This window comes from Ctenocephalides felis, unplaced genomic scaffold, assembly GCF_003426905.1.
Source record: "Ctenocephalides felis isolate EL2017-DRISC unplaced genomic scaffold, ASM342690v1 CF-g0.4_SCAFFOLD_01170, whole genome shotgun sequence".
NCBI lineage: Eukaryota > Metazoa > Arthropoda > Insecta > Siphonaptera > Pulicidae > Ctenocephalides > Ctenocephalides felis.
Window position 1 is genome coordinate 29048221 of NW_020537324.1, and position 26418 is coordinate 29074638.

Sequence of the window (26418 nt, forward strand, 5' to 3'; positions counted from 1 at the left end):
ATTTCAACATGATCTTCATAATCCATATGAAGATTAATAAAAATTAATGGTATAATACAGGTTAAGAGATTTTAATGATGGGTGGAATATTACAATCAATGAATTAAAATGTGAAGACTAGTTAATGTCGGATGATGAAAATGGACCATTTTTGGTTGGAGTTGTATAGTTTTATCTGCAAAAATTTAGAGGGCACATAGTCATCTAGAACAAGTCAAAGTTAAATTACAAAGAAAGCAGCAACAAAAATTTGATCAACTTCTAAAAATTCGTATATCTAAAGTGACCATATTTTTGGTCAAAACTGGGTAATTTTTAGTTAATCTATCCGGGACGTGGGGAGGGAGGTATAGCAAAATTTCAATATATTTTGAAATAACAATAATGAACTACTTAAGAATGCAATAAAATACTAAGTACTTTTTAAAATGTATAAAAATTCTGTTTAATTTTTTTTTCAATATATCTTAAAGATTATCTGTACCACTTGTGCCAGTTAGTCAAAAATTTATTTTTACTATTTGTAAATTGTAAAATTTACAAAAAAGTTCGAAATAAATGAGAAGCTATTTTGACCACCCTTTGGGAATTTTGTATTCGGAAATTTCTCTTTTATAGGTAAAGTTTTTATATACCTGTGCACTCATTTTCAGATATTGGATGAGTAGTGTAATTTAATTATTAAAGAATTGCAAATATTCAATTTAAACCCATAATGTTCAAAACTCGTAATAAATTGGGGGTAGATCTAAATCCGGGACAAATATTGCTTTAAAAAACATGAACACGAGGTGGAAATCTTGGACTATCCCAGCCAACAGGGATGCATAGTCACCTTAGTTACTAAGGCTTTGTATATCAGAATTCATACAAATATAATTCAACAATTTATACAGATTAACAAGGTCTATCAAAGCAATAATTAGGAAGCAAGTTATGATTAAATTATGATTATTATAACGTAAAAATGACTGTAGTTGAAACCGTTGAAATTCTGGTCACCTTAGGTAATAAGGCTTAGTAATATCAGAATCCATACTAATTCAATCCAACAATTTATACAATTAACAAGGTCTATCAAAGCTATAGATAAGAAGCAAATCGTGATAAAAATTATTTGTTATTATAACATAAAAATATGACTCTAGGTTAGTTTTTGAAATACTGGTCACCTTAGTTACTAAAGAGGCTTCTAAGGCTCATTAATATCAGATTCATACAAATTTAATCCAACAATTTAAACAAATGAACAAGGTATATCAAAGCAATTAATTAATAAAGCAAGTTATGATAAAAATAATGATTATTGTAACGTATAAATATGACCGTGTAGTTATGTTAAATTCTTCCAAGCCATGCATTTCAGTTGCATTCAGTACGCATCTTGATTTGTAATTACGAAACAGTTTTGATATAAAATAAATTTTCACTTCCTAAGTCCATCCCTGAATGGAATAAACCGTGCTGGGTGATAATTTGAATCATCTCTTCATGTCGAGGGGTGTCACTATACTAGTCACCACTCACCAGTCGCCAGTCACCAGTCACCAGTTCGCAGAATCAACAAATACTCTCACTCGCCTAATCGGTTCCATAGATAACATTGACCTTTTTGTACATATATAGGATATGATATACATCCTCTCTCCTGGGATATATACATATTCAACATATCCGCATTTTGATGGCTTTCGGAACGATTGGACATTGCTTTAAGAACGAACGGTCCGCTTTTCTATAGGAACTGTTAGTGAGGCATACACATGCTAATCACTCGTTATAGCGTCCTTTACACGTGCATAACATAATAAGTTTATTTACAAACACCTAGGATTGAATTCCTTAGTCAGAATATTCAAAAGTTGAAAGACAGAAGGATTTCGTTATGAAGCATTTATAAACTAATAATGTGAACTTTTAGATAAAATGCTGGAACTTTGCCTATTGCGAAGAGACTACTTATTTTTATCAAAAATTTTACATACTTTCAAAGATTCATTATTTTAAAAAATTTAAACAGTTTCGAAATGTATTGAAAAAATCCCAATTTTACTATTTATTGTATTTAATGGCGGTAAAAAGATCCACAACTGATATCTTAAAAACATGTAAATTAGGAATTTTTTAACAACAATATTTGAAAGTAGAGGGCAGAAAAATGAAGTATACCAGCCATTACTTTGATTTTTACGACGTTGCTATTGGGAGAGAAACGGTAATATTTGAAATACATAACAAAAGTATTTTTCTTCGTTGTAAGTTTTCTAGGTTTGAGATCACTGTCGTTTAGTTTTCAAGACTTTTATATAATTTTTAAGTATACGTTATTTAATTGTTGCATAAGATGTATCATTAATTTTAGTTAGAATCAACTTTTTTCTAATATAGCTTCTATAAAAGCTTATACGCGGGTGGTGTAAAACAGGACCAACTGAACCCTTATATTGGCAAAGATGTAAACAATAAGAAATGGTAAATAAAAATGTAAATTAAGTTAGAGAATGCAATTTTAAAATATATCGATTAAAAAAAATAGTTATTCCAACATGCCGACGAATGTTTTTGTCGAAATATCAGATCAAGGTTATATACAGTATATATCTCTGTATTATAAATGTAGCCATGAAATTTATTGGCTTTGGTAGAATAATGTAGCTGTTATTTCGTAAAATCCCATAAAAATTAAAAATGAGATTTATTAAATTAATACTATATTGAGTCCTGTTTGTTGACCTCTTGCCATCTTATTATATATTTTATCTCGCCTATGGGGTAAAAAGAGCAGCTGACAAATTTTTGAAAAATAGCAAAAAACAACGCTTTTTCTACAATGGTGAAGTAGCTGGGATATAGTTTGTTTGTTTGACGTGTTTATTTGTTGTGATATATTTTTTTAGTTTCTGTATAACTTTGATAAATACGATATAATGAATATATTTAAATCTTGCGTGTTAATTTTGTAAAAGGATTATTACCAAAAAAAGTTTTGAGAAAAATCGTTACAAAATTTCCGAAAATCTAATAATTTGATGATGTGTGTAATATTCTTATTTTTGATCATAAATATTTTGTACAACTTATTATAGGCACAAAATTTTTTGTTTGTCAATAAAATTCAAAAATTTTACAAAAAGTTCTAAAACATTAAAGTAGAACTAATCTTGAGTATTTAAGATAAATTTATTTAGGTATAATTGTATATTGGCCGGAACTCTATATTTATGAAAAATACAACAATCATAATATAGAATTATACACAAATCGGTCATTTTCATAGGTACTGTGTCTAAAATAATTATAACCACGTATATAAATGGTTTTAATAAAAAATACTATTTTCGTAGATTGAAATATATGATTTTTTATATTTTTCAGACATTAATTAATTGAGCAAAAGTTTTTTTATTTTTTGCTTCATTGAAAATGTAATGACCTAAACGTTTTAACTTTTCAAAGAAATATTACATAAAGAAATCTCGCCGAACTGATCGAAATAAAAAACACTAGTTATAGTTGAAATAAATTGAATTTTTTACATTTTCCAGACATTAATCATTTGTGCAAACAAATAATTTTTTTACCTCGTATTTCAATGAAAATGTAGTGATCTAAACGATTTGATATTTCAAAGGAATATTATATAAAAGAAATGTCTCCGAACTGATTTTCTATTATACTCGAAAATGCTCCGTCTTATTGCTTCGAGTATAATTCCTCCCGAGACTTATTGAACGTATAATTACATAAAAATTCCATCTTGAAATCTCATCCCAGACACAAAATTTCTTTGCGATCACCTTTTTTGTACCAATTACATTAAGCTGTTTTATATAAGAAATGCCGACCGTCATTTTTATTGCCTTGGTAAAAAATTTTTTTGGTGAAACGGTAAAGGGATTTTTTAATGTTGCTTTTCGTCAAACAATTTAGAATTATTAATTTGATTATGATCGTGAACTAGTATTTAAAATATTATTCAAGAATAATATTGAAATTTATGAAAATAGCATTAAATTGCAAGTCTGGATTCTCTGTTAAATCGTCACATGTAGATTGATTTAAACATCTCAATGCTAATTGTTATTGTGACACAGGCACTGTGATTTTTTTTCATCACAATCAGTTTTAAAGAGGACATAGAATAATTAATTTGTTAATTCTATAGTGGTTTTTAGACGGAAACCCAATGGTTCACCTTTGTAATGAATTACATATAGGATGTCCCAGATCTTAACGCCAAGCCGCTACGGGGTGTTAGTTTGGACCCTAATAGTAATTAATTTTTTTATTTAAAATAATCCAATAATGGTTTTTCTTAATGTGCGTTTTACATAAAAAATTTACATTATGTCGATATATACTTGACACAAATATAGTCTATTTAAATGATTTTATTGAATAATTGTTTATTTTTACATTTCCGCATATTTGGTTTTTTACTGACGAAAATGGAAAAGAATAAGAGACATAAAATTAATATTTGGGTTAGAAATTTGTCTTGAGTTCACAAGGACTTGCGCCAGTAAAATTAATAAAAAATGCAATTACTCGAGTTGTGTTATTATGTTTCAATTGACTGAAGATTTTCTTTGTCGTCTCAGCGTTCATTCTGAACTGTTTTCATTGGAAAATGGAGACATCATCTTATTTTCTAGATATAAAAATATAATTTCAACTTTATATATATATATATATATATATATATATATATAATGGGTAGATATTTTTTTGTTGCACATAGCTGATACCAGAAAACTAGCTGTGATAATATGCTCTATAACCGTTTTATTTATTTTTTGGTATTCAATATACAAATATAGTACCTATCAAATATATTCTAATTTATAACTATAAGGTAGCCTTTGAAAAATAAAGCTATATATTTCGAAAAATAGATTTTGATAAATTGTCTAATTCTATAATCATTATTTTAGCTCTTGAAAAAATTACAGATTAAATATTGCTTTTGGTACTTTGTATGAAAAAGCCCATAGTTAAGAGCTATATTTGTCATCATTTTTACATAATAAATTTAGTTAAAATCTTTATAATTTACAAATTGAATTTTTTAGCTGTTCAAATTGGCACTTAATTAATAAACAAGTACGTGGCCAAATGTGAATCCTAATATTTGTTCAGTCTTCATAATAATGCATTTTTTTCACTTGCAAAGGCATAACTTTAAATTCTAATGTCATGTATACGTCATAGTTTTATATGTTATTTTTATTAAATGAAATTATATTTAATCAAGATAAATTTAGCTATAATATTTTGATAAATTGTCTAATTTTATAATTATCATTTTAGCTCATAAAATAATTACAGACCAAATAATGCTTGCGTTTGTATGAAATTCATACTTTGTATGAAAAAGCTCATAGTAAACAGCAATTTTTGTCATAAAATTTACATAATAATACATTTAGTTTAGTTTAGCTGATCAAAACTTTAAATAATATAAAATTTATTTTTAACTTCCCGTAGGGTAGTTATAGAAATGGGTCGAAAATCGAAAATGAAAATTTTTGCATTTCTCGACGTTTTGAAGGTTTCTGAACATTTTGGCATACCTCAGAGGAAAGGGATGTGTGTGTGTTTTCTATTGTTTGGGAGATGTGCTGATTAGTTTTTGGCAAAGGCAGGTCCAGCTGTTACAGAGATACGAAACAAAGGGTGCAGAAAATAGAAATCGAGTTTTTGAGAGAATGGAGTATCCGTTAGAAACGGGTAACGGATTAGAATGATTCAAAAACATTCAATTTGTAATGATTAGGAGAATAGTTGATTAGTTTTTGGCAAAGGCAGGTCCAGCTATTTTGAAGATACAGAACTAAATGTACAAAAAATTGCAGTTTTTAAGAGTACTAAGCATCCGATTCGAATGATTCAAAAAACATTCTGCTTGTTTTTACAAAATAATTAATTTGGAAAAAAAATGTTTAAAAATTTTTTTTTTCAACTTTTTTGTCAATATTTTTTTTGTATATCGAAAATAATTCAGATTTTAATTTTAATTCTGGCTAAAGTTCTAAAGCTCACTTACATACTTTAAATAAATAATTTTAAATTTGTAATTCAGTTTATATAGTTCTTCTAAATAAATATTAGACAATGTTACAGTATTTATAATAATTTATTTGAAAACATTCAATATTCTTTAAATTTCGTTACGCTGCGGGAAGTTCCAGCAATTTGCCTTAAGGCACGATGCCATACACTACTAGTTATTTGTTATTATTGGCACTTAGTTAATAAACAAATGCGCTGCCAATTATTAATCATAATATTTGTGCAGTCTTTATAATAATGCATTTTTTCATATGCATCATAGGTATAATTTTAATAAAATTCTAATATCATGGTTTGGTGTCGGTTTTATTTTTATCAAAAATTATAATTAATTTAATGATTTTTTTTCAGTCTAAATTTCAATAAAGCTTAAAAAATTTTTTCAATAAAGCTTTAATTTCATAAGTTTAGTCTTTAGTTCTTTCCCCTAAAAGACTTTAAAACGAACATACGTTAGACATACATATACTTTCATATATTTATGTATAATTAATATATAAATATAAATATATACATAAATATAATCTGTCCTGTGAGCATGTCTGAAGCAAAATACATAATAACTTAATGCCTCACGAAATGTTTTGATATTAACAAGTGACACAAAGGAGCTTTTCGAAAATACACAACAATGCCATTTTAATACCAACACACACATACACACATATATATGTACGTATGTTATATGTATATGCTGACATCAAATAATAAGCTGATTAAAAGTATATGAGGCCAAAAACACACATATTTTTATAAGTGTCCAGTATTATATTATTATATTAGTTATTTCAAATATTATCATTTTTTATTCAGTTATAATTGAAATATTATTTATATATTATTTTCTTTTCCAGGATACAGCGTGCCCCAATCTTCAGGAAGTTCTAAGGATCAAAATAACCATTCTCTTATTGTGTATATTTTTTATAAAAAACGTCATTATTACTGAACACAAAAATGTTAAAAATAATTTCTGCGAATATGAACCATAATTATGACATTTGCAAAAATATACGCAAATAACTAAGCGGCATGCATGCCAATTCATAGAGTTTTGCAAGAAGGAAGACAATCAAGATTGGTTAACAAAAATTCAAAAATTCAAAGTTAAGGGCACAATATTATTTTGGTTGTGATAGTTGCTAGTATTCTATATTTATTTTAAATATTAATATAAGTGAAATTAATTTTGATTAACAATTTGTGATTTTTGAATTTTGTAAGGCTGTGGAATTAGTTGGAATATTTATTAGTGACGTACCTGATTCAGCACTAGGATTTAAATTGTGGTAAAATTTAGTTTTTATATTCGACGAAGTTATAAAATATACTTGGAAATATTTATATATTGTGTAAACGAAATGGTTAAAAATGAGTGTCCATTCTTTGTGAAAATATAAACAGTATTCAGTTTCACAAACTGTTTTTCACGTTTATTAGTAAATTATTTTTTATAAATGTCAAACATGACGGAAATACCGATGGATGTCAACCTGGAAGTTGAGGATCACAGAAACCTGCAGCATTGGTCTAAGGTGAGATAACTAATATTTATAATTTATACATGATTTTTATTGGCATTTATTATTTAGCATGAAATATATGTTTTAATATAATTATATAATGACTAATTAATAAGATACTAATGAAATTGAAATTGTGGGTTGAACCCACCTCTGCACAGTTAGGTTGATCATGATTTCTTTATTTGTACTTTCTTATAGTTTATATAGCTTTTTTAATACATTATTCAGTTAAACTAATATCTGGATGTGATTAGTGCTCATCTCAATGATCTTAATGATTATTACTCTATTTGGTAGTGCCCCATTATTCGATAAATATTTAATACAACTATGAGATAGTAGCATTTTTCATGACTCTGAAATATAATATTATATCAAATACAGAAATTTATGTGACGGAACCTGAATTATTAAGTTTTAAATAAAAATAAATATTTATTTTATAATATTATTAAAAACGATTTCATCTTAAATAATATCAAAACCCAAATAAACATTTTTCTCAAGTGTCAAAATTTCTTGGTATTTATATTGCGGGAATCAACTTGGCATTGGCATCAGATTTATATAATTTTTAATATATTTTTATACAGATGGAAATTATCTTTTATAAATTTATACATTTTCATAATATTAATAATATTTCAAATTAATCTGGTTACATTGCTAACACGCAAGCACCAATTTTGACTAGAACATGTCTAATGTTGCACCAATGTTTTTTGTGGCTTAGTAAATAGAGCTTCCAACCAAAAGTTTCAGATTCGATACCCGCTCTGGACAGGCTGGTGTAACGTAGTAATGACATAGATTTGTACTTAAAAATATAGGCTGAATTATGTTTCCATGTAGAAATATGCCCTTTTCGGCATCGATGCATCAAATTAAAAGTCATTATAGTATAAGAGAAATTCCAATACTGCAAATATATCAAATAGAGGTAGGCTTAACCGTTGGTTTGCCTTCTGGAAAAGGCTACTAAGTTAAGACATCTCATCTAGATTCTAAGGCTTAAAGGATTCTTAAGTCCTTAATAGCAACTTTCACTCATTACTCCAAATTTTGAGGATTCTCATCGGGAATGAGCTTTAGAAACTCGAAATACGTATAATTTTTTCTTTACCCAGTAAAGCCTCCAGCAGCAGCTTTTATCAGAAACATAATATCATAAACAGTCCTATGGATTTATTTATTGGTAACATTATCTTTTATCAAAAACAATTTGGAATTTTTCAACACGCTATCGATCTCCTCCAATTATAACAACAAGCACAAGTTTATGGGCCGATTCTGCTACGCAACAGATCAATGTTAAGGCAAGGCCATGTTACGCTCCAACTTTCATACATTATGTTACTGAATCATACTGAATACCGTCAAAATGTCATGTATTTTCTGTGCATTCAGGCGTTTTACACATAAACTGCAACGTCACTTGTATGTTATGAAGCTGGGTCAGAAAGACCCTGCTATTTAAATCGTTGTTTTGACATTTGTGCGGTCTCTAGTTTAGGTTTTCTATTTGACAACCTGAGAAAAACGGCTTTTGTTAATATTTAGAACGAATTAGTATGGAAAGTTTTTTATAACATAGCCTTGCTATAACATTGGTCTGTTGTGCGGGAGACTCGGTTCATTATTTAGTTCTGGACAACTAACTAGCTCCTTTAATACGATTGATTCAATTTACGGAGATATATTTACGCTCAATATTCGAAATTTAGACAACGAATTACTCAATGAGACTTTAATTAAACTAAAAAATGTCTATTATGATACTGCGGAATTTACCTAATTTCAATAACTCCTTGCAGCTCTTGTTATAAATTTCAGGAGCAAACGTTGAGCTGCTTTGCAGCTACCAATTTTTTATAAAATTATTTTACTAATTATTTATTATAAATAAGTTTAGCAAAATCATTAAATAATATTTATTATTACTGATTACATTTTTCCTATGATTTAAAATTTCAGGTGAGCGGTTTCAATGAATCTATGCTGCCCATAGATATGAGATTTAACCAGGGCCACCTGCTTTCCATAACGGTGTACAGCGTATTACTGGTCATTTCTGCAACTGGTAACGTCACAGTCCTCGCTTTGCTCATTAGAAGAAGACGAAGGAATCCTACCAGGATCAATATCATGCTGATGCATTTAGCTATTGCTGATTTATTGGTAAGCAAATATCAAAATAATTGATTTTAAGTATTTGTTTTATACTTGCTTTTTTTAATATGAAACTAATAAGTAGTATACAATCCTGATTATTTGCGCAAGTTTTTAATGGTTTTTGCCAATCCACTTTTTAGAGTTTTTTTTTAAAGAAATGTTTCAAAGCTGACAACCGTTGAAAGTTTTGAATTCAACTTGGGGCAATGTTGACATTATTTTCGATTGTGGTCTTAGAAATGTTATTAAAAGTTAAAGTTTAGGGGTTACAGTTTAAATGAAATTTATTACGTAAATTACCAATACAAGAGCCATAAAAAATTATTTTGCTTAAGTCCGTATATATTGCTTACATCTGACCGACAGAACTTCATTACTGTGTGTTACAAAGTCTTGTGAAGTCAAAAACATTTACAAATATTCTCGGAAAAAACGAGTGTTTTTAACAAAAAATATTAGTGATATGGATATATAAATTATTACAGGCAAATAATTCTTGCTTTTCAATTTATATAAAACCGTTTTTAGTTACTTTTCTTTACTCTTTACACTGGTGCATAATCCATTCCTTTATATTTTTTTTCTAAATAATCTGTAATAACCATCATTAACTAATGTTAGTCAATAGTTTTAAAAAACATTGTCTTTGACAGAATAAACCTGATGATGGAACGTATCTAGTTCCGAAACGTCGTTATTAAACATCTTCAAAAAACAAATTGTTTTTATTATTGGATTTACTGTTCGGAAAAGAAACAATCATACATTATATATATATATATATATATATGTATATATATATATATATATATATATGTATATATATATATATATATATATATATATATATATAAGAAACTCGTGTTCTCTATACTACGAATATTGTTTATTATGACAATAGTAATAACACTATGTGTGATTATATTGATCATTTACAAAAACGTAGATGTTATTTCAGTATTTATAATAAAAAATGGAAAAAAGTTAAGAATTATAATTTTGGCATTTCGAACATTGAGCAAACAAAAACGAGATCTGATCTGACACTTGAACTTTTTGTTTTTGAGCTGACACTATGATGAGCTTCAAATAATGAACATCTGTCAAGTTAAAATGCGACGTGTGTTGACAGGTCGCTACAGATCACTCCGCCCTAATGAAAAAGATTGTTTCGCATCTCTGAGTGCCATTCTTGAACTTCCTTGTAAATTTCTTTTGGTTGAGATTGTGTGATAAATTTTATTTGTTCGTGGCCGTGGCCGTTTTGAATGCCGTGTTGGCTTGTTGAGTTTGTTGATTGCTTACGTGGCCCTTCGCTGGTGAGTTAGCGGTTGAGTAGATGTGGCCCTTCGCTGGTGAGTTAGCGGCTGAGTATATTTGACACTTCGCTGGTGAGTTAGCGGTTGAGTGTATGTGGCCCTTCGCTGGTGAGTTAGCGGTTGAGTAGATGTGGCCCTTCGCTGGTGAGTTAGCGGCTGAGTATATTTGACACTTCGCTGGTGAGTTAGCGGTTGAGTGTATGTGGCCCTTCGCTGGTGAGTTAGCGGTTGATTGTATGTGGCCCTTCGCTGGTGAGTTAGCGGTTGAGTGTATGTGGCGGTTGCCAAATTGTTTGCTGACGCTCCCTGTCCTCTGCCGTGGTGCTTATAATCGACTCATTTTCCAGGATAATGAGGGATTTATCGAGCACGTGTTGTTGTTTTCGATGTGCGTGGCCGGAGTCTCAGTTGTAGGATTAGAATGTTCTTAGAGTTATGGCGGTTGTGAGCCATTTATATTCATTATTTATTTTTAAAAATTCTTTTCTTAATAATTCATGAGACTTCAATTTATTTTTTTACTTCTAAATTTGTTACTTCTAAATGTGTCTTGATCTTCTTACCTTCTTTCCTTCTATATGCGTGCTATTAATTCACGTTCGCGGTCACCACTAAAGAAACTCGTGTTCTCTATACTACGAATATTGTTTATTATGACAATAGTAATAACACTATGTGTGATTATATTGATCATTTACAAAAACGTAGATGTTATTTCAGTATTTATAATAAAAAAAGGAAAAAAGTTAAGAATTATAATTTTGGCATTTCGAACATTGAGCAAACAAAAACGAGATCTGATCTGACACTTGAACTTTTTGTTTTTGAGCTGACACTATGATGAGCTTCAAATAATGAACATCTGTCAAGTTAAAATGCGACGTGTGTTGACAGGTCGCTACAGATCACTCCGCCCTTTATGGCGCTAGTGGGCCATATATTATTAATTAATTAATTCTTGAATGAAATCGCAATAATTTTATTTCAACTCGATAATGACTGTTTATTAATGTCTCAATTGATAAAGATGTTGATATTACATTAAATCAAATCTAAATTTCGTTCACGAGAAAACGCTCGTTGGCAAAAAACTCGATACAATATTTTCGATCGTTTTAAAAAGCGCGACAATAATCTTCGATCGTATAAAAACAATCAGATCGTTATAGCTTGCTTGATGCCAGATCCGAATCAACGTAGCCCAATATAATTTAGTTTTGTCATCAATGGTGTTCATTCCGCCATTGTCATCAATTGACGTCCTTCAACTTCATATGGTGTTCATTCCGCCATATATATAAATAAATATATATATATATATATATATATATATATATATATATATATATATATAGTGTTTTAGAAGTTACAATTAATGCGATCTAAGAGTTTTCAATTTTTTTTTTCTAATTTTTTTGTACTGCCTACTCACACAAACTACAAAGGTATATTTTATTATATTAAATTTTCTGAGAATGGAATGATTTGCATATAAGCTGCTCCGTACAAATATATCTGTAAAGATTCTATTATTAAAATTGACATTTATCTTTTTATTTCTATTCATGTATGAGTTTTTGTGTGGGCGTAAACATTTTCATTGAAGGAATAGCAGAGAATTCATGAAAAATCAGTTTATTGAACATGAAATGAAAATACTATTACTTAGAATTAATTATTTTAATTAATTCTAGTACAAATATTACTATTATTTATGTATATAACATTTAACTAATAGCGTTCATTATGAATAATAGATATTAAGATAATCATCACAACCAACTTTAAACTATTAAATACTAAATAAATTTGAAATATAATTATTTTCAATTACAGGTGACTTTTCTAATAATGCCTTTGGAAATAGCATGGGCCAGCACAGTGTCCTGGAGGGCTGGTGCCTTTATGTGCAGGATGATGGCATTTTTCAGGACTTTTGGATTGTACTTGTCGTCTTTTGTACTGGTGTGCATTAGTGTAGATAGGTAATATAATTGAAATTTCATTAATTTTTGGTTTATTACAGCTTTTTTATATGTTTCTGTCCATAGATAAATAAGTATATGCTTCTGTTCAACAATTGAGAATGTGTATCATGTAATTTACACATGAGTGCAGTAATACGTTTTTATATTATTTATAAGTTTCCAATTAAATATATTTTGGGTTGACAGAATATTATAGTAAAGTATTTTCAGTTTGAATCTATACAAATTTCGTCCATCTGTCCATCACACGAAAATCTATTGAATGCACTGTCACAATTTATTAAGCTCGGAAATTGTAAATTAGGAGCAACCTTCCTGATCATTTATTATTTATTGGAAATTATCGATAATAATCATATTGTTCTAACTTTTATTATTAGAATTAAATCCGTAGTTTTTTTAGTGAAGGAATATGTAAAACATAGTGTTGAGGATTTGAAACTATTTTGTAGTAGAGTAGAGCAGGGCTCAAAGGTCCGCGGGTAAAAAGGTCCACCACCGATATTTCAAAAACTAGTGAAGTTAAGAATATTTTAACAAGAATACTTGAAATCTGAGGGAAAAATATGTATAACCAGCCATCACTTTATGAAAACCGTATGAAAACTGCCACGTTACATAGCTTTGCCATAACATTAGTCTATTTTACGCCAGAATCGGCTCACATATTAAAGAGTTACATACGAAGCATTTATGATCAAAATCGGAAACTATAGATTTGCTATTGAATTTTTTTTTAATTTTTCAACAGTAATCAGAAATTTGTGTTCCATAATCTGTTTTGTTGTACATAACTTTATCTGGTATTTTGAAAGGGCAGCCCAGTGGTTAATGAATCTTTTTCTATTGAGACTATATTAGATATATCACTAATAGTGTTGTGAATCTATACTGAAGCAATGCCATTAAGAGCTATTTTTAGTTGATTTTATAATTCTTGTTGTATATAAATTTACCTGGTGTTTCGAGAGGGCAACCCAGTGGTTAATCAATCTTATTCTATTGAGACTATATAAGATATATCACTAATAGTGTTAAAATTAAAAGCTATTTTTAGTTGATTTTATAATTGAGATTTTTAACCTCAAGTGTTGGTCTGAGATCACTACTGATTGATATTAAGCTAGCAAAGATGGGAATCGAACCCGGCACCACGTGATTGCTGATCCACGTTCTTACAACGGGCTCAGAATGTCATTTTCCAGATTTCTCGCCACAATTGCTCTCACCATAATAATTACGAACTGTATTTTTCCTTTATCAATGAAGGGCTGTGGCTGTAACACGTGTTAATAATCGTTATAACGTGTATATTTATTTAATAATAATCTTGTAATCGATACAGTAATTCGATATGAGTTTTGCTATGCCTGTTCGGTTTACAAATCCGTTGCACGCTTCAAATATCTGAGTACACAAACAACCCTAAGGCGATCAAGCGAAGTATTGCATATCACCGGGTATAATCTTTTATCGAGATCGCTACACCGGAAATAAATCTATATCATTTACTTGTTTTCGACAAGAAAATGATTGCATCCTTATAGATGATATAGAAATGGGCGTTTTCTTATGTCTGATGTTTAATGTCAATAACCTTACAATCAGTATATTATCCCAAAGAAGTTTGTTTTCGTCAAAAAATCCGATTTGCTAATTTTATGTTTCCTCGACGTTTCAAGTCATTCTGAATCGAATAAGACTAATTTTGAAAAAAGTATGTTTGTGTGTGTGAAAAGATTTTTTACCTTTCGTCGACGTTTTTTCAAAAACGGCGGAACTGATTTCAAAAATTCAAAAGCCGTTTGATGTAACTCGATATAAGGACTTGCGTTTGTCAGTTTTCCGCAACGATTATCTAATCCGTATCTATGTGAGAAGCCGAGAAGCAAAAAATTTTGCCCACGTTTTAGCCCGCGATTAAAAAATTCAAAAACTGTTCGATTTATATTGATTGAATGATCAGTTTTTGGTAAAGTTTTGCTGGTACAAGTTCTTGCAATTAAGTGTTGAAACTTTTTTTTGACGATTTTTATGTTTTTTTATTATAGATATCATGGTCTTCTAGAACATACTAAAATGTTAAGGCCTTGTGGCAAGTAGTTTAATTTTAAAAATGCATCAAATTTGAGAAAAATTAGCAGCGTTTTTTTTTAAATTAAGCGTTTGTTAAAGTCATTCTTAAAATTAGATCTTTCATCCACGTTTCCTGAAAAATGGTTCAGTCGATTGCAAAATTTAAGATACTATTGATAATACTTGATAAGCACCCGCGTCGGTTGGATTTTTGATACGATCGGCTGAGCTGTTTCTTTGTAATTATCAGAAAAGTGAAAAGTTTACCGTCCACGGTTTAACCAAAAATTCTCAATCGATTTTAAAACATCAAAAACTATTAAAAAATATTATTTATTTATTTATTTATTCATAAGCAAGCCGTAATCAATAATAATAAATATTATTTCAGGCTCTCGTCAAACTTATTCATAATTAATACTTAAAGGAAAGTAATTTTATAATTTTTGGAGAATGATCGGCCGTTTCTTTGTAATTAGCTGTTGAAATTTTTTTATTTTTATTGTTTTATTTCACAATTTGATTAAATCGGCAATTAAAATGACTACGATATTATTTAGAAAATTACAGTAATTCCAGCAAAGTGTTCTATATAATTGCAAATAAACTCGAAAGGACATGAAATCGTTTTCTAAATGAACTTCTTGCGAGCAATGCATTAATATTCATTTTCTCTCTTTTCGCATCATGAAGCAGCTATTGCAAGATCCTTTTCAGAAATGAAGAAGTTAATGGAGGTTGAAATGCACAGTATCTTAAAATTATTTCAAAAATTTAAACGGTTTATTGCTTATAATAATATAAAGTACATCTATACTTTTGATAATAGTTATGCCAATATATAAAGCCATGAAGTGGTATAACGGACACATAGTCCATACCATTTATAAGATTGATTATGATTCTTGTAATAACAAATTTTATAGATATACTCAAGAGTGAAATAAGTTTTTTTTTAAATACTTTGTGGAATATTGAGTAGGTTGAGTTATATGCTCTTCTTAATGTAATTTTTTAACCTAAAAAATAACTTTTAATTTATGGCGGATATAAGCAAATATGTGACAGAGGGTATAATCTAAGCCAATTTTCTTTGTTACGATGAACAAGTATTATGATGAGAAAACATGTTAATTCGAGAACTAACCTAATAGTTTTTGATTCGAACTTTCATTTTCCAATATTCATACTGTAGACTTAATAGATATCTAATTTTGAACTACTTTTCTTAAAATTTGACATTGTTGGTTATAAAAATCAACGCCGAGAATTTTCCATAACATATTGTAGCATCCAGTATATATATATAATATATATATATATATATATATATATATATATATATACACAATTATTAATATGCAAATATATAATCCGCTTACAAGCTGGTATAAAAATCTGATCTACAATTTTATGTAAAGTCCTTCACGTCATGCGTTTCCCAAGGATTGAAACGCACTTTTGAATCATTTAAAATTTTACTTTTAGTAATTATTATATTCAATAAATTGCAAAAGAATAGAATTTTCTTTGTTGCAAATTAGCAACACTTTTGGATTAATGAAACTAATCATTAATTTGATGAAAAATTGATCAAAATCAATTTTTGGGAAACCATTTTGGTCGTTATTGTGGCTTTGTAGTAAAAATTTGTTACTACTTAACCACAATCATTACCAAAAATTGTTGCTAAAAACTGAATTAGCAATAACTAATTTTGAGTTCGATACCCAGCTCGGTTGGTTCGATATCAGTATATCACATTTTCACTTGAGATTACAAATCTAAAATATTAAATGTGAATTATCTTTTGGAGCATTGTAGCAAAAATATTAACAAAAAACCTATTACTATTCAAGTTTATAAAATTATGCTACAACATGAAAGAAAAACTACTGGGTTGTCTTCTGAACAGACATCTGTTGAAATAACAAACCAATTACTGCATATTTTTGTAAGAAAGAAATTAAACTTGAAAAAAAACGAAGAAATAGACAAGTTCTAAAATTCTAATCGAAAAATACAATTAACTCATTGTTAGATAAATCATTAGATTTAATTCAAATCTTTTGATCTTTGATTTACTCATTTTCAAGAGCAAATTGCTATTGTAGTCTAAAATAAATTATGTTGCACAGTGCAACATTTTTTTTATTAGAGCAGGGGTTCAAAAAAGGTTGGAAACCACTGCCTTATAACGCCAGAACAATTGCTTATAACGCTTAAATTCAAATAATTTATTTTAGGCTACAATAGCAATTTGCAACTTGCAACTTGCACCCCCTTCATTTTTTCAATTTAATTTAATTTTGTACATACTCTACTGATATTATCAGACTACAAATTAATATGCAATATTATGTAAAAATATGCATAAAATTTTTTATTTTTATTTTTTATTATCGTGTTTTTCTAAATGTTGGATTATTTTTGATAATAGTATTCTAGAAAAGATGTACGTGGCCCCCTTAGAACGGCCTGAGGGGGCACGCCCCATAGGTTGGAAATCGCTCTTGAAGGGTGTATCATAAACTGGAAAAATAAAATGTTTTACCTAATTATTTACTAAAATAATGAAGCAAAAAACTTGATGGTTTTTGAATTTTGTCATATTGCTTCAAACTTTAAAAGCAAAATTTTATTGTGGTTATTTATTAATGAAGACAGACACTCGAATAAATCAATGTTGATCACAACAATAGCTTTTGAGAAAGATAATTTTCTAGTGTTGAAACTGTATTAGCAGATTTATATGCACATAATTATATCAAAGCAAACATATTATTGTAGCTAAACGCCCTCAGAACAATTTCATTTGTGAAAAATCGATTATTTTCTGAGAATATGTATATTTTCCGCCAAAGCTCCGACCTTGATCTTGCATCCTTGATCGTATCGCATTACATTGTATTAGTATATGATGTACATCAACTTTCGTATCAAATGTCATTCTCCATCCTATAATATTTCTAACGTTTGATATTCAGATTATGTATGTGAATCAGGACAACTAAAACCACATTGCTCGTATTATTGTAGAACATTAAGATGGTCTCAGAGAGAATTAAATCTGCATAGGATGAAGGTCAGCGTTTAATGTTTAGCAGACGCAAATCGTTATATTAAATTACCATTAATTTTGTTTTACAACATTTTCAAACGAGCAGTAATTAAATGAATTTTAATGCTGCCATTATACAGGTGGGATGAGGTGCTATCGTACTAATTACTTTTGAAATAGGCGCTCTGAGGGTTTTATACTTTTATTCCATTTATTCTACATGAGCTGCAACAGGTGGCTCTCTGAATAAGATTATATAGAGAAGTATATTTCAATATTGATAAAACGTTTATTGATTATAATTATCATGACTGACTTGTTCTTGAAAATGTATCACTACTAACTTCCTCAAGCCTCTTATAATTATTACCTTATTATTCTTATCTAATTACCTTTGAAATAGACTGGCAGTTTCATTTTTTCATTCTGTTTGTTGAAATTTTTGAATTGATATATTAATAATATAACAATTATTAACTTCCCGTAGGGCAAGTTAGTAATCGCAAGAAAATCGAAAATGAAAATTTTTATATATCTTTACGTTTCAGAGGTTTGGCATACCTTACAATTAGAAAAAATAGATGTATGTGTGTGTGTGCGGTATGTGTGCGGATACAAATTTTCGTCGACGATTTCGGAAACACCGATCAACCGATTGAATAATTTAAAAAACATTCGATTCATATTGATAAGGAGACGTGCTGATTAGTTTTGGGTGGAGGCAGGTCTAGCCGTTCCGAAGATACGGGGCAAAAAGTGCCAAAATGGTAACTCAGTTTTTAAGAGAACGGAGCGTCCGATTTTAAAAATTCAAAAAACATTTTACTTGTATTGACAAGATGAAGAATTAATCAAATTTTCAGAAGGCAGGTCTAGCGGTTTCGGAGATCTAATGAAAAAAGTAAAACAAAAAGCCATTTGGCGGTAAAAAATGATCATTAGACATATGCACATCAAATTATCAGATATTTTATAGAGATTTTTACAATAAGTATGAATTTTGTTTACATTCCTACCAGTTCCGTACCAATGTTTATCCGTTAGACCATGGGTGTCAAACTCGCGGCCCGCGGCCGCATGCGGCCCACAGCAGATATTTTTGCGGCCCGGCTGCCCGCATATGTTGACAAATGATAATATGCAATAAATAACAATTCGATGAGGAAAACCAAAATGAAATATTAAACTGCTAAGTAATTAACAATTACTTTAAATAAATTAACAATTTACAATTAATAAATTAACAATAATTTATTGTTTTACCAAATAGTTTATACGCGTAAAGTTACTTAATATTTCGTAGGGTTGGATCTTATTGCAGTAGCTTCTTCATCAGATGCGTATTATCTATGGCCAGTAGTTACTGAATATTTCGTAATGATGCGTTTCAAATATGCGCCAACGCAACTATGAACGCGAACTAGCGTTTCTAACCTATAGTAAATCCTTGTTCTATGATGGAGTTGGCAACACTTGATCCGGATCTCTTTGGACACTGTCTCGGAATACAGTTGCAGAACGAATTACTGACTTACCGCCAATTTGAGTGATCAAATCAAAAATAGATCACTTTCTTTCGAAAGCTTTTCTATTGCCTGTGACGAGACCATGGATATCAGTGGCACGGCTCAGCTAGCAATGTTTCTTCGTGCATTTGAAAATCTTTATCATACCCATTGCATTTTAGATCAAGAAGTACTGTGCTCGAAGATAATCAACATGATCTTGGTTAATATAACCAAACACCTATCTGACCTAAATTATCATTGCAGGGAAAAGACAATTTTATACAAACATGTTCGACATAATTCAAGCTTTTAAATGCAAACTTGTCCTTTGGGAAAAACAGCTCAAGAGTGAAAATTAGACACACTTTCCGACGTGCAGCATAAATAAATCAAGCTTGGATTTACTTCTTCATATAAAAAATATGTAGAAACAAAACAATGCAGTTCAAGAATTTAGTTCACTCAAAGTTCAGATTTGAAAATACTAGGAAATATGCTTATGATATTATTTCTATGTTTGGCAGTACAAATCGATGCGACCAATATTTCAATTAGAATATGTGCTTGTTGCAAAATGTTTTTTTTCAACAATTTTTCATTCCAACTTTATTACTCCTTTTCAGACTTAAATGAACATTTTTACTGAAGTCACTGTTTTTTTCAATTTCTACCTTCATTCGAGTCAAAGATTTCGAATTTTGTAAATTTGCCAACAGATTCGTAATCAGCATATTTGAAAACTCTCAGAGTAAGAATTTGAGCATATAGCAGCATTTTTTTCAGATAAAAATTTGGGTGGCCCACTTCTCCCTACATTTTCGAAAAACACGTTAAATACACTTTTTGCCATTCAAAAAAGAGATACTACTAAACATAATTGCAAGCATCTGCTATGATAAATGTTGCATTTTGGAGTACCCTTACAACTACAAAAAACATTAAGAACAATATTTTCATTTTAAACTATTTTACAATCAAAAATAAAAACGTGCCCACTACTAAATACTTCACTATACTTATTCATTTACTCCATTTTATGTTATTGTTTGTTTTAAATTATGTATTATTATAGATATATTTTTATTGAATGAATTATGTAGCCTTTTTTCACTGAATGACGGTCTCGATGCAGATCGAAACGTATGGATTAATGAAGAAAGTTTCCTAATTGCTTTAGTTTTTTTTTAATTTAGTGCTACTGCCCGAATCAACAGACTCATTACAAAGAAATATCAATATATATATATATATACTAAATACTCATCAATATATCTATATATATAAATAATATATATATAATATATATATATATATAGTTTTTTTGCGGCCGCGTTGAAGTTAAACCTTGCTTATGCGGCCCGATTGCACTTTGTTTGACATCCTTGCGTTAGACGCTGACGCGGCGCTTACGCGCTTTGATATTTTGTCTTATGTTGCTCCAGCATTTAAACAGTACGATTGCTTTGAAAAAAGTTCAGAATTTCCAAACTATGCCAAAATAAAGAAAACTTTTTTTTCAAACAATTTTTTTTTGTTTTCTCAAATCTAATTTTTCGAAGTAAATTTTTTTCAAAATGTTAATCGTTTTTAAAAAAATAATAATTTTTGGTACGGGAAGTTCCAGCAATTTGCCTTAAGGCGCCATGCCTTAATTGCTTTAAGACAGAATTCCACTTACAGCTAGTTTATTATTATTTTGTTGTTATAGTGATTTAATTCCTTGTAGTTATTTTGCGTGTAAGGCGGGTGATTAAGATTATTATTCCTTTTATCAAAATCTGTATTCTTTGGAGAATAATTTGCTCCACCGTTTCTTACATGATCGTAGCTGCAACAGGTGGCTTTTTGCATAAAATTATATTGAGAATAATATAATATTATAATAAACCAAATCATTTATTAATTATCAAGATCATGACTGATTGTTTTCTTGAAAATATATTAATATTATTACTATTATTACTTTATTATTGTAATCTAAGTACTTTTAGAATTGATGTCCTGAGGGTATTATGATTTTTATATCGTTTTCCTACATGAGCTGCAACAGGTGGCTTTTCTGAATGAAATTATATGAAGAAAATATTTTAATTTAATGAAAAACATTTATTGATTATCATTATCATGATTGACCTGTACTTAAAAATTTATTACTTTACTAGCTTACTAAAGGATATAACTAATAACTTTTATATTACTTTCAAAATAGACAGAAATTTCATAAATTAATAAAATTATTATTCATTATTATTTATTTTAATAGCGTTTCAATTTCTTTTAGTTATTTTGCAAGTAATGCGGGTAATTAAGATTATAAATTCTTTACCAAAAATTTTATTTTTTATTTTAATATTTTATTTTTCAATTATTCTGTGTCGGTTTTGCAGTTTTTTTCACTAATGTGAAATTGATATTGGAGCAAAATTGGTAATGCTAATAGTCTTGGAAATTGTTTATTGGAAACTTCGTTTTATGAAATTGATTAGAAGATTTAGATTCTTCTTACGTCAAGAATTTTTTAAATATCCGCTTCGTGAATTTTTTAATTCCCTAATCTGAAAATATGATTAGGCGCAGTATCGAAAAGAAAGGGAGGAAAATCGCTAATGTAATCCTAAAAAAGAAAATAGGATAAATAGGAAGTGAGACACTGTAGAAAAAAAATGTTTTGGAACTTAATTTTGGATCTAAAATTAAAATAGCATTATGAATTAAGAAAAAGTTGAATTTACACATTATGGCATATTTTGGCAATTTATGGCAATCATAAAACTTGCACTATACGAGTCCTTTGAATGTCTGCCTGGTTTATTAGTTTATATTGTCTAGCATATTCATATATTTAACCTACCGTAGGCTAGGTATTGTAATCGTTCAAAAAACTCGAAATTGAAAATATTTGCATATCTTTCATTTCAGAGGTTTCTGAACATTTTGGCATATATATGTGTATGCGTGTCTCGGGCGTACGGATCAACCGATTTGAAATATTCAAAAATCATTCAATTCCTATTGATAAGGAGATGTGCAGCCGTTTCGGAGATATGAAGCTAAATGTGTTTAAAATGATAGTTTTTGATAGAACGAAACGTTGGAATTGAGTGTATAAGAAAACATGTTGCTAGTATTGTCGAAATGATAGTTTTTGGAAAAACAAAAAAATAGTTTTGTACCAAATTTTTATCAATTTTTTTTTTAATTTCCAAAAAAATTGTTTTGTATATTCAAAATAATTATGTATTTTTATTTTAATTTTAAATTTCTCTTGTATACCTGAAATAATTTAACTTTGCAATTCAGTTAATATAATTCTTAAAAATATGATATAAGGCCCATCATTCTAACTTAGCTTGATTAGGTTTTGTTCATTACTTCAAATGTGTACTTATATAAACGCCATCGGCCAATTTATAAGCTCTTATATTTTGTCTATAAAATACGAATATTGATAGTTGCAGAATTTATAATAATATATTTGACAACATTTAATATTCTTCAGTACGTAAAGTACCAGCAATTTGCCTCAAGGCACGATGCCATACACTACTACTTATATCTATTATTATGGAAATAAATTAGTTATTTTCCAGATAGTTTTAATAAAACCCTATTAAGAAGATCATTATTAGATATACTGTGTGTATGTAATAATGTATTTAATCGCTGTTGTCTATTATAATTTTGAAAATTGTGTCCTTGGCGACACTATATCATAGTGCCAATATATACGATGTATCTATTAACACTGACATTAAATAGGAATATAATCTTGGTTTGTTTCCATGAAAATATATATTCTAGCTTACGGCCGTTCTATTTCGGGAACTAATCAAACATAATATTTGCTTCGGTGTATTACACTTTTACTGAACGACTCTTGTAAATTGTTTTATGAATGGTAGTTTTATTCTATTCATTAACAATGATTCTTCTGATGAATTAATAGGACATTCATAAGATAATATTTAAAAAAAAACATTGCATTTTTCAGTATGATTAATTTATGAAGAATGTATTTTACGTTACTCATTATTAATAATCTTGAGCTCTATCATATTTTAAAAACTTTTTGATCATCAAGATAGTAATATTTTAGGAAAAATGGTTGTATAATATATTAACTTCTCGTAGGGTAAGTTATTGTAATGGACCAAAAATCGAAAATGAAAATTTTTGCATAGCTTAACGTTTCAGAGGCTTCTGAACATTTTGGCATACCTCAGAAAAAATGGATGTGTTTGTGTGTTTGTGTGTCCGCATTTATTCGTTCACGTTTTCGGGCGCACGAATCAACCCATTTGAATGGTTCAAAAAACATTTGATTTCTAATGTGATGATTAGTTTTTGGCAAAGGCAGGTCCAGCCATTTCGGAGATACGGAGCAAAGAGTGCAGAAAATAGAAATCGAGTTTTTGAGAGAATGGAGAATCCGATTTGAATGATCTAAAAAACATTCAATTCGTAATGACGGGGAGAAGTGGTGATTAGTTTTTTGCAGAGCAGGAGATTACCCATAGGGACATACCTTTTGCTAAATGTTCAAAAAATGTCAGTTTTTGAGAGAACTAAGCATCCGATTTGAATGATCCAAAAAACTTTCTGTTTGTGTTGACGAAACGATTGCTTTTGCGAAAAAAACTTGTTTTTTAATTCCAAAAAAAAATTTTTTTTTGAATAGAATAATTCAAATGTTAGTTTTAATACTAGCTAAAGTTTTGCTTAATTTTGTTGAGTGAATAATAAATATCTTTAAATCTTACTAAAAATATAGAGGGCAGATAATGAAAATCGAAACAAATATTTGAAAGAAAACAGCATTCGATTTGAATGATTCGAAAAGCATTCTATTCGTAATGATGAGAGTTATATACTTCAAATAAATAATTTTAATTTTGCAATTCAGTTTATATAATTGTTATAGATATTAGACAATGCCCTTCATTTTAAATTCGATTGATTAATTTTTGTTTATTTACTTTTCTATACAAGTTACAATATTTTTTATAATAATCTATTAACTATAATAATATAAATCTAATTAAAAATATTTAAAATTCCTCGAATATTTTATTGCGGTACGCGAAGTTCCAGCAATTTAAGGCACGATGCCATACATCACCGGTTTGGTTTGTATTGATGTTTAAGGTACTGATGAGTTCAGGGATTTAATTTTGAAAAAGAAGCATTTAGAATTATGTTGTTCCTATCTTGTCAACTTTTTAACATGAGCACAATCTCTTAACCGTTTCTTGTATTTTTCTCCTAATCTTTCTTTTTTTTTTATAAAAAATAATGCCGATCTATTTAATTTTAAGTCGAAATCTAAAATTTATTTATTACAACACAAGACACTACTAAAAGTTCCACTTTCAAACTTGCTTTCTTATTTAATTCTTCAGATGGACTTAAAGCTATTTAGTAAATTGCCATCAAGTATTAGATAATTATGAAATAACATTTGATAACATTCTTAAGGAACTATTTTACACTTTTTATGCATATATGAGTTATGACTTCTCAGACGCCAATACCAAGATTGAGCAAATTCAAACTTTATTAGCAAGTTTCACAATCGCAACACTAACTAGATTCTATTCACTTGTAATACACAAAGTTCTAAAAACACATATTCACAAAATTTTAAATATCGATAAAGAATAAAACTTAATTTGACAATTTTTATTACGAAATCACAGTTACAAACTTGTCTTCAAGCAGTATTGATATCAATTTCTCGATAATAATTAATATTAAATGGTCATAGGGCTTAAGTTAAAATATTCTTTTCCGTTGTTGCTGCTTTATCCGGTTGTAGGAGACATTTTGCCTTAAGACAAGTTGCATAAACTTTTCGACATGTGTAAATAATCGACTTAATTTATAAAAAATCAATATCAATTTATCAGCGATTCATAGTTGCTGTAGAGCATTATAATGTGAGAAACTTTTGTAAGCTATTCAAATTTTTTTTTCATTCTTAAAATCAGTAATTGAAAAGTTTCCAAAATATCATTATAATACTATCAATATTTCTAAATTCCGCTAGATATCTACATCAATGTATCTATCTATTAAAATTGAATTGTCTATTCCAGATATTACGCAGTTTTGAAGCCCTTACATCAAATGGGTACGGACAAAAGGGGCCGGGTGATGCTCGGGGTCGCTTGGTCGGCCTCCGCCATATTCAGTTTACCGCAAGTGAGTTCCATAACTTTTATTATATCTCTGGACTTTGCGGTCCAACTTTGAACAAAAGTTTCAATAACCTGCAGGAGTTGTTCAAGGATTGGAATTAAGCTTGTTTCAGTTAATATATTGTTTCATTATATCTAGGGGTATTTATATAATTGTAAATGGAATACATTTGTGGGTCATTCTCTTTTACGAATCGCATGGATTTTGGGAAAAATAAAATGTGACATTTTAGAATTGTTGAAATTTTTTCTACAGATATTATACATAAAATTATTTGATACGTATTTTAGGATTTTGCTGAAATTTTTTTTTACGAAAATATTTATATTGAAATATGGTTGATTTGCTCAATTTCAGTTTTCATCCCAGCGTTAAATTAACTGCAAATTCAGACATATCATTTATAAAATGTCAAGGTCGGGTTTGTAAAAGAATGACTCTTATTTAAAGGATCACAATTACTCAAATTTGTTTGAGCTTATACGTTTAATTTGTACT

At 28.9% G+C, this 26418-nt stretch overlaps 1 protein-coding gene across 1 annotated transcript in view; it reads left to right on the plus strand.

The window, feature by feature from the left end:
* The first annotated feature begins 7538 nt into the window (after nt 1-7538).
* LOC113367062 (gonadotropin-releasing hormone receptor-like) overlaps nt 7539-26418 on the plus strand; it is a 33576-nt gene continuing 14696 nt past the window's right edge. The window contains exons 1-4 of the mRNA XM_026608692.1: nt 7539-7607; nt 9573-9776; nt 12926-13074; nt 25818-25923. Coding sequence (XP_026464477.1) covers nt 7539-7607; nt 9573-9776; nt 12926-13074; nt 25818-25923 — 528 coding nt within the window. The remainder of the gene's footprint in view (nt 7608-9572; nt 9777-12925; nt 13075-25817; nt 25924-26418) is intronic.